At 38.9% G+C, this 16,842-nt stretch overlaps 1 protein-coding gene across 1 annotated transcript in view; it reads right to left on the reverse strand.

Moving 5' to 3' along the window:
• The window catches only part of HERC2 (HECT and RLD domain containing E3 ubiquitin protein ligase 2), a 278,735-nt gene that overhangs the window by 125,105 nt on the left and 136,788 nt on the right, over positions 1 to 16,842 (reverse strand). Inside the window, 1 exon segment of the mRNA XM_043554905.1 lies at positions 230 to 417. Within this exon segment, the coding sequence (XP_043410840.1) occupies positions 230 to 417 (188 nt within the window).

Genomic DNA, 16,842 nt, shown 5'->3' on the forward strand with positions numbered 1-16,842 from the left:
CCATGACTCCTTAAATACATGATCCTGCTTGAGGTGCCCCTACAGCCACTGATACTCTCTACTTGTTTTGACTCTATTCACCTGCCCAGGAATCCACAACTACGTCATCTGTCAATTGCATAGGCCCTGAGTTAACATAGTTATATATTCCAATTCCACCCACTAAGAGCAAGCAAGTAAGGATGGTGACTAATGTGTGGTTAATGTGTTTAAAATCAAATCTGAGTACCTGATCACCCCATTTCCAATCAACGCCTCTCATGACCCTGGTTCCAATCTTCATCATGGCAGCCAGTTCTGGCCCTGAAACTGGCAGCTGTACAGGAGCCGTTTCCTTTCTTGTCTCTTCCAAAACTGTAGCAGAAGCTCCTCGGGCAGAAGCATTCATATCCTCTTCAACATTATCACAACTAGGACCTATCAGAGCATCAAAAACAGCATGTGAGCCAACAAGTAGTTACAATATCCTAATCTTAATACACTTTTTAAATTTTTTTTAATGTTTATTTATTTTTGAGAGAGAGAAACAGAGTATGGGGGAGGGGCAGAGAGAGAGGGAGACACAGAAACTGAAGAGGCTCCAGGCTCTGAGCTGTCAACATAGAGCCCGATGCAGGGCTCAAACCCATGAACCATGAGATCATGACGTGAGCTGAAGTCAGGTGCTTAACCCACTGAACCACCCAGGCACCCCTTAATACACTTTTTTCAAAAATTAGTAAGGACTGATGAAAATAATTTTAAAGAATCTATAGTGTATAGTGTATTGTCAATATAATAAGTACCATGAAAGATTTATTGATGAGAATTTAAAAAGATAAAAGGAGAACCAAATATATAAATATATATCAGAAGAGGGGCACCTGGGTGGTTCAGCTGGTTAAGAAGTCAACTCCTGTTTTCGGCTGAGGTCATGGTCTCATAGTTCGTGAGTTCAAGCCCCACATCGGGGCTCTGCACTGACAGTGTGGAGCCTGCCTGGATTCTCTCTTTCTCCCTCTCTGCCCTTCCCTGCCCCTCCCTCTCTCTCTCTCTCAAAATAAATAAACTTTAAAAAAAATGTTTAATTAAAGAAAAGTATCAGAAGATATAAAAGATATAGAATGATCAACAGAGACATTTACTCTACTTCTAGGAATTATGCCCCCTCTTCCAAAAAAAGCAAATGATTAGGTTAGAAAAATACTCATCACATGTTTTATTAGAATAGTAAAGCAAAGGATAACCACCTAAATGTCTAACAATGAGAAATTAACAAACTTTAATTATGATACTATGCAGAAAAGAGCTAAGAACAGCAGGCTTGATACCACTGTCCTTAGAAAGGGCTGGCTTGCAAGGTAGCCCTCAGCTGGCCTCTGGGAACCTGGATCTCAGGAGGGCTCCCACCCCTCCCTGATAAGAGGCCTCACAGTGCCTAAACTATTTGTACAATGTGGTCTCTGCTTAAACCTGCTTCCTTCTAGGGGTCTAGAAATTGGGTATATGACAGGAGGTGCCTACATGACCTGCCCCTGTGCAAATCCTAGGTGCTGAGTCTCTCATGAGCTTCCCAGGTAGACAACATTTCACATGTACAATCAACAACTTTTTGCTGAGAATGAACTTCATCCTGTGTGACTCCACTAGGACAGGACTCGTGTCAGTTTCTCCTGGATTTTTCCCATGTGCCTCTTCCCTTCACTGATTTTCCTTCCTAGTCTTTCACTGTAGTAAATCTTAGCCCTCAGTGTGACTATACCCGGAGTCTGATAAGGTCTTCTCACAAAGCACTGAATCTGGGCGTGGTCTTAGGGACTCTGACACAGGGATGGCAGCAGTAGGAATCTCTAGAACAACCTTGACTAGCTGAAATACTGCGTAAGTATTGTTTGGTAAAAGGAAGAATGAAGGGGTGGAGTATGATGAATATTTGGTCCTTGATGGCAATGAAATCATCCATAATATAAAACAGAAGCGGGGCGCCTGGGTGGCTCAGTAGGTTAAGCAGCCGACTTTGGCTCAGGTCATGATCTCGCGGTCCGTGAGGTCGAGCCCCGCGTCGGGCTCTGTGCTGACAGCTCAGAGCCCGGAGCCTGTTTCAGATTCTGTGTCTCCCTCTCTCTGACCCTCCCCCGTTCATGCTCTGTCTCTCTCTCAAAAATAAATATTTAAAAAAAATTAAAAAAAAAAAACAGAAGCTGAACCATCAGCTACAAGAAGTAAAATTTACAAATGGATTTTAAAATAGTGAATTTAACCCCAGGAATCAGTGTGCTGGATCCCCTGGCTGCTTTTGGTCTTGTTGGCTAACTTGAGGTGGGGGGAAAGTACAGTCCTGTTAACTCCTTCAGTCTTTGTTCTCTCCTCCAAGTGGGAGGAAAAGGTGCCCAAACATTCCCAAAGGTGGGCTTGGGTGGGTCAAAAATGTACATAGTCTGTGATCCTCTCTCCTCCAAAAGGGATTTAAAAAAAAAACGGTTATTCAATTCTTAGGGCTGGAGTAAGCTTTAGATAAAGTAAAGCTTTTCCCCAGTTTTACTAGGAAAAAAAATATTCTTTTCTTCAGCCCAGCTCAATGGTGCCTCAGTGAGACCTCAAAAAGGGCATCTGTTACATTCCAGCTAGGAGCTCCCCTGGCAGATATAATGCTAACCCTATAAATGCCAAAATTACTGCAAAGGATTTGAATACATTTGCAATAAGAAAAAAAGGGGAACCTTTTTTTAAGTGCTTTTGTATTTTGTGGCTGTCATATCTGATGCATAAAGTTAATATAAAGTATTACATGCTTATAATTTTTTTCTTAATGTTTTTATTTATTTTTGAGGGAGAGGGAGAGATAGAGCATGAGCAGGAGAAGGGCAGAGAGAGAGGAAGACAAAGAATCCGAAGCAGGTTCCAGGCTCTGAGCTGTCAGCACACAGCCTGTTGCAGGGCTTGAACCCATGAACCATGAGATCATGACCTGAGCTGAAGTCGGACACTCAACTGACTGAGCCACCCAAGCACCCTGCTTATAATATCTTATATTAAAGAAAAATAATCCTGATCAAGGAAAGCGGTAAATATAGATATGTATTCATGGGACCAATTCCCTTGCTTTCTGTGGCCAGAAGGAAGGTTGAAATTTAAACTCCTAACAAAGGCCCCCATAATTAATAATTTGTGCTGTGACTTTTACCTATTTGGATCCGCTGGAAAAAAGGGAGATGATATAAAAAGAGAGGCAATTTCTAGATGGAAATACAAGTTTGAGACTTTTTAAAAGCATTTTTTAATTACTCATGAGGTCTTACGAAATCAGATGCATGACTCATAGAGGCTGACTGTTTTCTAGACTGATGCATATTTTTGAATGGGTCATGCGGACACAAAGATTGAGAAGACCAAAGAGCTTAAGAAAGCCTTGCTTTTTCACTTGGACTTAGAAGACTGACGCTGCAGTATTTCAAAGTTCACACAAAAAAACATTAGAAACCAATCAGATCTAATAGACACACATATATACAGAACTGAAAAAAAGCAGGATACACAATCTTCTCAAGGGTACATGGAACATTCTCCGGGATAGCCCGTATACTAGAACACAAGTCTCAATAAACTGAAATATACTATAATCATACCAATTACCTTCTCCAAAAACTACAGAATGAAACTGGAAATAACAAAAGAATACTACAAATTTTACAAGTATATGGAAATTAAATTACAAACACTTAACCACCCAAAGTAAAAAAAAAATCATGAGAGAAATTTTGTTAGTACCCAAAATCTATAAAGAATTTATCAAACTCAACACACAAAACACAAATAATCCAGTTAAGAAATGGACAGAAGACGTGAATAGACACTTTTCCAAAAACATCCAGATGGCTAACAGACACATGAAAAAAATGCTCACCATTACTCATCATCAGGGAAATACAAATCAAAAAATGAGATACCACTTCACACCTATCAGAATGGCTAAACAAGAGGCGTGGGTAAGGATGCGGAGAAAAGGGAACCCTCCTACACTACTGGTGGGAATGTAAACTTGTGCAGCCACTCTGGAGAACAGTATGGAGGTTCCTCAAAAAGCTAAAAATAGAAGTACCCTACTAATCCAGCAATTGCACCGTTATTTACCCAAAGAATACAAAAATACAGATTTGAAGGGGTACATGCACCCCAATGTTTACAGCATTATCAACAATAGCCAAACTATGGAGAGAGCCCAAATGTCCATCAACTGATGAATGGATAAAGAAGCTGTGGTATACACACACACACAAAAACACACTCTCTCTCTCTCTCACTCTCTCTCTCTCTCTCTCTCTCACACACACACACACAGACACACACACACTGAAATATTACTCAGCCATCAAAAAGAATGAAATCTTGCCATTTGCAGCAATGTGATACAGCTAAAATATATTACGCTAAGCAAAATAAGTCTACGAGAGAGAAACAAATACCATATGATTTCACTCATATGTGGAATTTAAGACACAAAACAGATGAACATATGGGAATGGAGGGAAAGAAGAAAGAGAGAAACAAACCACAAGAGACTCTTAATGATAGGGAACAAACTAAGAGTTAATGGAGGGAGGTGGGTCAGAGATGGGTTAGACAGGTGATGGGTATTAAGGAAGGCACTTGTGATGAGCACTAGGTGTTGTACATAAGTAATGATCACTGAATTCTACTCTTGAAACCAATATTGCACTGTATGTTAATTAACTAAAATTTAAATTAAAAAAAAAATACTTTGAGACGAATGAAAACAAAAACACAACATACCAAAACTTATAGGATGCAAAAAAAGCAGTGCTATTGGGGAAATTGTTATCTACAAAGGCATACATTGAAAAAAGAAGAGGGTGCCTGGGTGGCTCAGTGGGTTAAAAGTCCAACTCTTGATTTCAGCTGCAGTCATAATTTCATGGTTCGTGAGTTTGACCCCCACGCTGGGCTCTGTGCTGACAGTGCACAGCCTGCTTAGAATTCTCTCTCTCTCTCTCTCTCTCTCTCTCTCTGCCTCTCCCCTACTTGCATACACACACTCTCTCTCTCAAAATAAATAAACTTAACAAAAATGAAGAAGAATCTCAAATCAGTAACTTAACTCTACACCTGGAGGAACTAGAAAAATAAGAACACAATAATATACCCATAGTAGAAAGAAAGAAAGAAAGAATAAAAACTAGAGCAGAGATAATTAAAAAACAATAGAATCAATAAAAGTCAGTTTTTTGGAAAATATCAAAAAAATGACAAACGTTTAGGTAGATTAAGAAAAAAGAGACAAGATGCAAATAACTAAAACCAGAAATGAAAGTGAGGACATTACTACTGATTCTACAGAAATAAAAAGAACAGTAAGAGAATATATGAACAACTATACAACAACAAATTAGCTAACCTAGATGAAATGGATAAATTCCTAGAAACACCTAAATGATCTGAACTGAGTTAAGAAGAAATAGAAAATGTGAGTAGACCTAGAATAAGTAAAGAGACTGAATCAGTAGGGGCGCCTGGGTGGCGCAGTCGGTTAAGCATCCGACTTCAGCCAGGTCACGATCTCACGGTCCGTGAGTTCGAGCCCCGCGTCAGGCTCTGGGCTGATGGCTCAGAGCCTGGAGCCTGTTTCCGATTCTGTGTCTCCCTCTCTCTCTGCCCCTCCCCCGTTCATGCTCTGTCTCTCTCTGTTCCAAAAATAAATAAACGTTGAAAGAGACTGAATCAGTAATCAAAACCTCTCAACAAAGAAAAACCCAGAGCCAGATGGCATAACTGGTGAATTCTACCAAACTTTTAAAGAAGACTTAATACCAATTCTCTAACTCTCCAAAAATAGAATAGAATGCAACAAATCCTAACTCACTCTGAGCCCAGCATTACCCTATAACAATACAACTATAAAATACAGTTCAAAGAAATGAAAGAAGACCTAAATAAATATAAAGCCATCCCATGATCATGGAAAGAAAGACTTAATATTTGTTAAGATACCAATACTCCCTAACACAATCTACAGATTCAATACAACCTCTAGAAAAGCTCAATAGCTATTTTTTTCCAGACATGGAAAAGCCAGGCCTGAAATTCCTATGGACCTGAATTCCTGAAATGCTAAGGACCCAAAATTGCCAAAATAATCTTGAGAAAGAAAAATAAAGTTGGAAAACTACTTTTTTTATTTCAAAACTTACCACAAAGCTAGTGTTCACAACAATGTGGTACTGACATAATGACAGACATACAGACCAACAAAACAGAGAGTCTAGAAATAAACTGTAATAACTATAGTCAAATGATTTCACAAGGGGGCCAAGACCTTGGGAAAAGAAGTCTTTTCAACAAACAGTACTAGGACAACTGGATAACAAAAAGAAGTAAAAGGAGTTCTTACCTCACACCGTTGTAAGAATTGCCTACAAATGGACTAAAGACTTAACTATAAAAACTAAAACTATAAACTTAAAAAAAGAAAACACAGTGAGCCATCCCCATTAACTGGGATTTGGCAATGGTTCATTGAACATGACATCAAAAGCACAAGAAACAAAAGAAAAACAGACAAATTGGACTTCACCAAAATTTAAAATTTCTGTGCATCAGCGTAAAACACAACCCACAGAGTGGGAGGAAATATCTTCATATCATATAACTGATAATGGTCTAGCATCCAGACTATGTAAAGGACTCCTACAACTCAACAATACAAAGACAAATGCCTCAATTTAAAACTGGGCAAAAGTTTTCAATAGCAAGTTCTCCAAGAAAGAGAAGAGAGGCCAAGATGGCAGAGCAGCTGAAAGTTTTCTGCTTCTCTACTTCCGGAAATGTAGCTAGATAAGCACCAAACCATTTTGTACACCCAGAAAACTGATATGAGGATCAACACAACAATCTGCATAACGTAAGCCACAGAACTTAGCAGGGATGCAGCATGGAGAGGAGAACTGGGAAAGAGAAAAGCCACAGAGGGTAGGGAGCTATTTTTGCTTGCAGAGAGAGGACAGAGACAGAGGGAAGAGTAGGGGAAAAGCACTCCAACTGAAAGTAACTGAGAGAAAGAGAGTGGGAACACCCATAAGGGACTGAACAAGAAAGGGAGGAAGGAGAAAGGGGAAGGTTGTAAATACCATCAGGACTCTATAAAGGGAGATACAGAGTTGAAACTCTCGATATGTGGCAGAGCTCTGGTGAGATGGGCGAATCCCCAGGAGCAAACAGCAAGGTCTGAGGGGGTCCTCTGGCCACATAAGGAGAGGCAGCTCCCCTGATGAGAGGACATTTGGTAGAGGCTATGCAGCCTCCCCACAGGCAAAGGTCCCAGTGGAACCCATAGAACAGCCATATTTGCTGGTGTTGGAACATGATGTTAGGGGCTGTGAAGCCTGGCACCAGATATGTATTGTGATTTACCATAATCCCTGAAACACTGCTGCTACACAATCACGCCAACTTTTTCTGGGGCTGGCTGGCACCCACAGATATCTAGGCCACAGTATCTAGGCATCTGCAACAGTACCATCATGCGAACATTCCTGAGGGCAGGCTGGCAACTGGCCATTGCTCAGTGAGACCCTCCCCAAGAGGGTCTGAGCAGGTCAAAGGCACAGGGCCCTCAGAAGGGATTTGGAAACACAGCCTCATCTGAAATGAAATTCAAGAGGGAGGTGCAACCTTGCACACTGACAGTGTGGTCCCACACAGTATAAAAGCAGGGAGTGGATGGAGCCTGAGACAAAAAAAGGGTACTTGATTGCTGGTACATGAGAGCACAGAGTTCTGATACTAGAGACTGGGTACCTGGGTGACACCATTTTCACCTATCATACACATGTGCATACACATGTTCATGCACCACAACGATCCACCCCAGTAAGCTAAGAAGCACCATCCAGTGGAGAATGGAGCCATTACACAAAACCATGTCCAACAGTGCCAGCCAAGCTCTAGATGACCACCACAAGGCTCTCTGCCTGCTTAGTTGAAGGACTATAAAGTGCTTCATAGTTTGACTGCTAGAGGAAACAGGATGTAATTTCATTCATATTTGATTCTGTTACCTGGTCCATCTATTCAATTTTTTTTTCTTTTCTTATTTGTGAAAACAGAAATTATGTTTTTTGAAACCAAGAGTTGGTTTTTTGAAAAAATAAACAAAATTGATAAACCTCTAGCCACGCTTCTCAAAAAGAAAAGGGAGATGACCCAAATCGATAAAATCATGAATGAAAATGGAATTATTACAACCAATCCCTCAGAGATACAAACAATTATCAGGGAATACTATGAAAAATTATATGCCAACAAATTGGACAACCTGGAAGAAATGGACAAATTCCTAAACACCCACACTCTTCCAAAACTCAATCAGGAGGAAATAGAAAGCTTGAACAGACCCATAACCAGCGAAGAAATTGAATCGGTTATCAAAAATCTCCCAACAAATAAGAGTCCAGGACCAGATGGCTTCCCAGGAGAGTTCTACCAGACGTTTAAAGCAGAGATAATACCTATCCTTCTCAAGCTATTCCAAGAAATAGAAAGGAAAGGAAAACTTCCAGACTCATTCTATGAAGCCAGTATTACCTTGATTCCTAAACCAGAGACCAAGTAAAAAAAGAGAACTACAGGCCAATATCCCTGATGAATATGGATACACAAATCCTCAATAAGATACTAGCAAATCGAATTCAACACATTTTAAAAAGAATTATTCACCATGATCAAGTGGGATTCATTCCTGGGATGCAGGGCTGGTTCAACATTCGCAAATCAATCAACGTGATACATCACACTAATAAAAGAAAAGAGAAGAACCATATGATCCTGTCAATCGATCCAGAAAAGGCCTTTGACAAAATCCAGCACCCTTTCTTAATAAAAACCCTTGAGAAAGTTGGGATAGAAGGACCATACTTAAACATCATAAAAGCCATTTATGAAAAGCCCACAGCTAACATCATCCTCAATGGGGAAAAAATGAGAGCTTTTTCCCTGAGATCAGGAACACGTCAGGGATGCCCACTCTCACCGCTGTTGTTTAACATAGTGTTGGAAGTTCTAGCATCAGCAATCAGACAACAAAAGGAAATCAAAGGCATTAAAATTGGCAAAGATGAAGTCAAGCTTTCCCTTTTTGCAGATGACATGATATTATACATGGAAAATCCGATAGACTCCACCAAAAGTCTACTAGAACTGATACATGAATTCAGCAAAGTTGCAGGATACAAAATCAATGTACAGAAATCAGTTGCATTCTTATACACTAACAATGAAGCAACAGAAAGACAAATAAAGAAACTGATCCCATTCACAATTGCACCAAGAAGCATAAAATACCCAGGAATAAATCTAACCAAAGATGTAAAAGATCTGTATGCTGAAAACTATACAAAGCTTATGAAGGTAATTGAAGAAGATATAAAGAAATGGAGAGACATTTCCTGCTCATGGATTGGAAGAATAAATATTGTCAAAATGTCAATACTACCCAAAGCTATCTACACATTCAATGCAATCCCAATCAAAATTGCACCAGCATTCTTCTCGAAACTAGAACAAACAATTCTAAAATTCATATGGAACTACAAAAGGTCCCGAATAGCCAAAGTAATTTTGAATAAGAACACCAAAGTAGGAGGCATCACAATCCCAGACTTTAGCCTCTACTACAAAGCTGTAGTCGTCAAGACAGCATGGTATTGGCACAAAAACAGACACATAGACCAGTGGAACAGAATAGAAACCCCAGAACTAGACGCACAAACGTATGGCCAACTCATCTTTGACAAAGCAGGAAAGAACATCCAATGGAAAAGACAGTCTCTTTAACAAATGGTGCTAGGAGAACCGGACAGCAACATGCAGAAGGTTGAAACTAGACCACTTTCTCACACCATTCACAAATATAAACTCAAAATGGATAAAGGACCTGAATGTGAGACAGAAAACCATCAAAACCCTAGAGGAGAAAGCAGGAAAAGACCTCTCTGACCTCAGCCACAGCAATCTCTTACTCAACACTTCCCCAAAGGCAAGGTAATTAAAAGCAAAAATGAATTACTGGGACCTTATGAAGATAAAAAGCTTCTGCACAGCAAACAACCAACAAAACTAAAAGGCAACCAACGGAATGGGAAAAGATATTTGCAAATGACATATCGGACAAAGGGCTAGTATCCAAAATCTATAAAGAGCTCACCAAACTCCACACCCGAAAAACAAATAACCCAGTGAAGAAATGGGCAGAAAACATGAATAGACACTTCTCTAAAGAACACATCCAGATGGCCAACAGGCACATGAAAAGATGCTCAACGTCGCTCCTTATCAGGGAAATACAAAGCAAAACCACACTCAGATATCACCTCACGCCAGTCAGTGTGGCTAAAATGAACAAATCAGGAGACTATAGATGCTGGAGAGGATGTGGAGAAACGGGAACCCTCTTGCACTGTTGGTGGGAATGCAAAGTGGTGCAGCCGCTCTGGAAAACAGTGTGGAGGTTCCTCAGAAAATTAAAAATAGATCTACCCTATGACCCAGCAATAGCACTGCTAGGAATTTACCCAAGGGATACAGGAGTACTGATGCATAGGGGCACTTGTACCCCAATGTTTACAGCAGCACTCTCAACAATAGCCAAATTATGGAAAGAGCCTAAATGTCCATCAACTGATGAATGGATAAAGAAATTGTGATTTATATACAGAATGGAGTACTACATGGCAATGAGAAAGAACGAAATATGGCCCTTTGTAGCAACGTGGATGGAACTGGAGAGTGTGATGCTAAGTGAAATAAGCCATACAGAGAAAGACAGATACCGTATGTTTTCACTCTTATGTGGATCGTGAGAAACTTAACAGAAACCCATGGGGGAGGGGAAGGAAAAAAAAAAAAGAGGTTAGAGTGTGAGAGAGCCAAAGCATAAGAGACTGTTAAAAACTGAGAACAAACTGAGGGTTGATGGGTGGTGGGAGGGAGGGGAGGGTGGGTGATGGGTACTGAGGAGGGCACCTTTTGGGATGAGCACTGGGTGTTGTATGGAAACCAATTTAACAATAAATTTCATGTATTGAAAAAAAAAGATTTTTAATTTTTTCCTACTGTAATTTTTTGTAATTTTTTATTCCATTTACTTTCATCCTTTCATTTTATTCTATTTTATTGTATTTTTTTTAATATCCAAACGTTTTCCTATTTTTTTCCCTTTTTCTTTCCCTTTTTTCTCTATTCTATCATGCTTCTTTCAACAACCAGACCAAAACGCACTTAGGATCTAACATCCTTTATTTGATTTTTTGTGTTGTTGGTAATTTTTTCAATTTTTACTTTTTATTTTATTAAATCTTTTTCTTCCTCCAAAATGATGAAACTAAGGAATTCACCCCAAAAGAACAGACAGGAAGAAATGACAGCCAGGGACTTAATCAACACAGACACAAGCTGGATGTCTAAACCAGAATTTAGAATCACAATAATAAGAATACCAGCTGGGGTTGAAAAAAGCATAGAATCCATTTCAGCAGAGGTAAACGATATAAAATCTAGTCAGGGCAAAGTTAAAGATGCTATAGTTGAGATGCAATCTCAAATGGCTGCCACGACGGCAAGCAGGGATGAAGCAGAGCAGCAAATAAGCGAGCCTAACACAGCACCAGTAATAATAATCATTTATAAGTTATTCGATTTTCTTAAAATAAAAACAAAAACAGCTTCAAACTTACACAACTAAATATTTAAACCCACAACAAGAAACTTTAAGAGGTGACAACATGGCCTCAGAATCCATGGAGGCGATGGCCAGGTGGTGAGGGCATCATTGTTCCTCAAGCTGAGATGGTGGTCTCCCAGGCCTGTGCCTCTACTATGAATTTCCTTACTACCTAGGTTAAAGGGATCTCAGAAGCATTCCTACCATGATTTCCTGATTCAGAGCATCTCTAGGATTCAGGCAAATTGTTGTGGTTAAGAGTTTTCTCAAGAACAATCAATTCAGGATGGCTTCTAACACAAAGTTAGTCTTTTATGACATCATTGTTCATAATGTCCATCAAAAACTCAGTAAATAATAGTTTAATAAGCTTATCTGTGAATAAATTGGTATAATTCATAAGAATATAATCAGAAATTTCTGCAAAACGTGTTTATAATCACAATTAACCAAATTCCAAAGTATTTCATGTACTTGTACTCAAATTTTGCTCATTTAATATAAAAATTCTCCACATCCCTAAACAGTTGCTTCCTGAAAATATTAGTCAATGGACTAAATGCTCCAATCAAAAGACACTGGGTAACAGAATGGATCAGAAAACACGATCCATCTACATGCTGTTTACCAGAGACCCATTTTATACCTAAAGGCACCTTCAGATTGAAAATAAGGGGATAGAGAACCATCTATCATGCTAATGGTCAACCAAAGAAAGCCAGAGTAGCCATACTTATATCATACAAACTAGATTTTAAAATAAAGACTGTATCAAGAGATGAAGAAGGGCATCATATAATAATTAAGTGGTCTATCTACAAAGAGGACCTAACAACTGTAAACATTTATGCGCCAAACGTGAGAGCACCCAAATATATAAATCAATTAATCACAAACATACAGAAACTCATTGACAATAATACCATAAAAACTCATTGACAATAATACCATAATAGTAGGGAACTTCAATATCCCATTTACAACAATGGACAGATCATCTAAACAGAAAATCAACCAGCAAACAATGGCTTTGAATGACACACTGGACCAGATGGACTTAACACATATATTCAGAACATTTCATCCTAAAGCAGTAGAATACACATTCTCCTCAAGTGCACATGGATCTCCATGGATCTCTGCACATCTCCAGAACAGATAACATACCAGGACACAAATCAGCCCTCAACAAGTACAAAAAATTGAGATCATACCATGCATACTTTCAGACCACAACACCATGAAGCTTGAAATCAACCACAAGAAGAAATTTGGAAAGACAACAAATACTTGGACTAAAGAATATCCTGCTAAAGAATGAACGGGTTAACCAACAAGTTAAAGAGGAAATTAAAAAGTACATGGAAGTCGATGAAAATGATAACACCACAGAGCAAAGCCTCTGGATCACAGCAAAGACAGTCATAAGAGGGAAGTAAATAGCAATCCAGACCTTCTAAAGAAGGAAGAAAGATCTGATACACAACGTACATTATACCTTAAAGATCTGGAAAAAGAACAGCAGATAAAACCCAAAACCAGCAGAAGACAGGAAATAATAAAGATGAGGGCAGAAATCAATGCTATTGGAAAAAAAAAAAAAAACAGAACAAATCAATGAAACCAGGAACTGATTCTTTGAAAGAATTAACAAAGTTGATACACCCCTAGCCAGTTTGATCAAAAAGAAACAGGAAAGGACCCAAATAAAATCAAGAATGAAAGAGGAGATATCACAACCAACACTGCAGAAATACAAACAATAATAAAAGAATATTATGAACAATTATATGCCAATAAACGGGGCAATCTGAAGAATTGGACAAATTCCTAGAAAGATATACACTACCAAACTGAAACAAGAATAAATAGAAAATTTGAACAGACCCATAACCAGTAAATAAATCAAATTAGTTATCAAAAATATCCCCAAGAAACAAGAGCCCAGAGCCGGATGGCTTTCCAGGGGAATTCTACCAAAAGTTTAAAGAAGAGTTAACACCTATTCTTTTGAAGCTATTCCAAAAAATAGAAATGTAAGGAAAGCTTCCATTCCAAACCCAAAGCCTGACTAAAAAGAAGAGCTACAGACCAATTTCCCTGATGACCATGGGTGCAAAAATTCTCAACAAGATAGTAGTCAACTGGATCCAACAATACATTAAAAGAATTATTTACCACGACAAAGTGGGATTTATACCTGAGATGCAGGACTACTTCAATATCTGCAAAATAATCAATGTAATACATTACATCAATAAAAGACAGGACGAGAACCACGTGATCCTCTCATTAGATGCAGAGAAAGCATTTGACAAAATATAGCATGTTTTCTTGGTAACAACCCTCAAGAAAGTAGCGATAGAAGGATCACACCTCAAGATCATAAAAGCCATATATGAAAGACCCACCACTAATATCCTCAATGGGGAAAAACTTAGAGCCTTTCCCCTAAGGTCAGGAATATGACAAGGATGTCTACTCTCGACAGAATTATTCAACATAGTATTGGATGTCCTAGCCTCAGTAATCAGACAACACAAAGGAATAAAAGGCATCCAAATCAGCAAGGAGGAAGTCAGACTTTCACTCTTCACAGACAACAAGATACTCTATATGGAAAACCCAAAAGATTCCACCAAAAAACTACTAGAACCGATCCATGAGTTCAGCAAAGTCATAGGATATAAAGTCAATGCACAGAAATTGGCTGCATTTCTATACACCAATAACGAAGCAACAGAAAAAGAAATCAAGGAATCAATCCCATTTATAATTGCACCAAACAACATTAAATACCTAGGAATAAACCTAAACAAAAAGGTGAAAAATCTATACACTGAAAACTATAGAAAGCTTATGAAAGAAATAGAAGAAGACACACAAAAAAAGGAAAAATATTCCGTGCTCCTGGATTGGAAGAAAAAATATTAAAATGTCAATACTACGCAAAGCAATCAACATATTCAATGCAGTCCCTATCAAAATAACACCAGCATTCTTGACAGAGCTAGAACAAACAATCCTAAAATTTGGATGGAACCAAAAAAGGCCCCAAATAGCCAAAATGGTCCTGAAAAAGAAAACCAAAGCTGGAGGTGTCACAATCCTAGACTTCAAGATGTACTATAAAGCTGTAATCATCAAGACAGTATGGTAGTGACAGAAAAAAAGACACTCAGATCAATGGAACAGAATAAAGAACCCAGAAATGGATCCACAAACGTATGGCCAACTAATCTTTGACAAAGCAGGAAAGACTATCCAATGGAATAAAGACAGTCTCTTCAGCAACTGGTGCTGGGAAAACTGGATAGCGACATGCAGAAAAATGAACCTGAACCACTTTCTTACATCATACACAAAAATAAACTCAAAATGGATGGAAGACCTAAATGTGAGACAGAAAGCCATCAAAATCCTCGAGGAGAAAGCAGGCAAAAACCTCTTTGATCTTGGCCACAGCAACTTCTTAACACGTCTCCGGAGGCAAGGGAAACAGAAGCAAAAATGAACTATTGGGACCTCATCAAGATAAAAATCTTCTGCAGGGCAAAGAAAACAATCAACAAAACTAAAAGGCAACCAACAGAATGGGAGTAGATATCTGCAAATGACATATCAAATAAAGGGTTAGTATCCAAAATCTATAAAGGAACTTATCAAACTCAACACACAAAAAAACAAAGAACCCAGTGAAGAAATGGGCAAAAGACATGAATAGACACTTCTCCAAAGAAGACATCCAGATGGCTAACAGACACATGAAAAAATGCTCAACATCACTCATCATCAGGGAAATACATATCAAAACCACTATGAGATACCACCTCACGCCTGTCAGAATGGTTAACATTAACAACTCAGGCCAGAACAGATGTTTGTGAGGATGCAGAGAAAGAGGATCTCTTTCACGCTGCTGGTGGGAATGCAAACTGGTGCAGCCACTCTGGAAAACAGTATGGAGGTTCCTCAAAAAATCACAAAAGGACTACCCTACCTACAATCCAGCAATTGCACTACTAGGTATTTATCCAAGGGATACAGGTGTGCTGTTTTGAAGGGGCACATGCACCCCAATGTTTATAGCAGCACTATTGACAATAGCCAACGTATCGAAATGTACACACACACACACACACACACACACACACACACACAAAATGGAGTATTACTCACCAATCAAAAAGAATGAAATACTGCTATTTGCAACTACGTGGATGGACCTAGAATGTATTATGCTAAGTGAAATTAGTCAGAGAAAGACAAATATCATATGACTTCACTCATATGTGGAATTTAAGATACAAAACAGATGAACATAAGGGAAAGGAAGCAAAAATAATATAAAAACAAGGAGAGGGACAAAACATAAGAGACCCTTAAATACAGAGAACAAACTGAGGGTTGCTGGAGAGGTTGTGGGTGGGGGGAATGGGCTAAATAAGGGGCATTAAGGAAGACACTTGGGATGAGCACTGGGTGTTATATACATAGGGGATGAATCAATCACTGGATTCTACTCCTGAAACCATAATTGCAATATATGCCAACTAACTTGGATGTAAATTAAAATACAAAAAAAAATTTTTTTTAATTAAAAAAAAGCCACCCAGGTGCCTGGGTGGCTCAGTTGGTTAAGCGTCTAACTTTAGCTCAGGTCATGATCTCGCAGTTTGCGAGTTCAAGTCCCACATCAGGCTCTGTGAAAACAGTTCAGAGCCTGGAGTCTGTTTAGGAGCCTGGAGCCTGCTCAGACCCTCCCCTGCTCACACTCTGTCTCTCTCTCTAAAAAATAAATAAACATCAAAAAAAAATTTTTTAATTAAAAAAAAAGTAAAGCAGAACTGACACACCAGAAAAAAAAAGAAATTTCTCCAAGAAGATATACAAATGACCAACAAACATGTGTAACGATGCTCAATGTCCTTACATTAGCAAAATGTAAATCAAACCACAATGAGATACCACTTCATAGCAACTGGGATGGCCTTGATCCATCCAGAGAAAAACTGCTGTTGGTGAAGATGTGGAGAAACTAGAAGCCAGTCCATTGCTGAGGGGGAATGGAAAATGGTGCAGTGCTAGGGAAAAGACTGGAGGTTCCTTAGCATGTTAAACATAGGATAACC

Source organism: Prionailurus bengalensis, chromosome B3 (assembly GCF_016509475.1).
Source record: "Prionailurus bengalensis isolate Pbe53 chromosome B3, Fcat_Pben_1.1_paternal_pri, whole genome shotgun sequence".
Classification (NCBI taxonomy): Eukaryota; Metazoa; Chordata; class Mammalia; order Carnivora; family Felidae; genus Prionailurus; species Prionailurus bengalensis.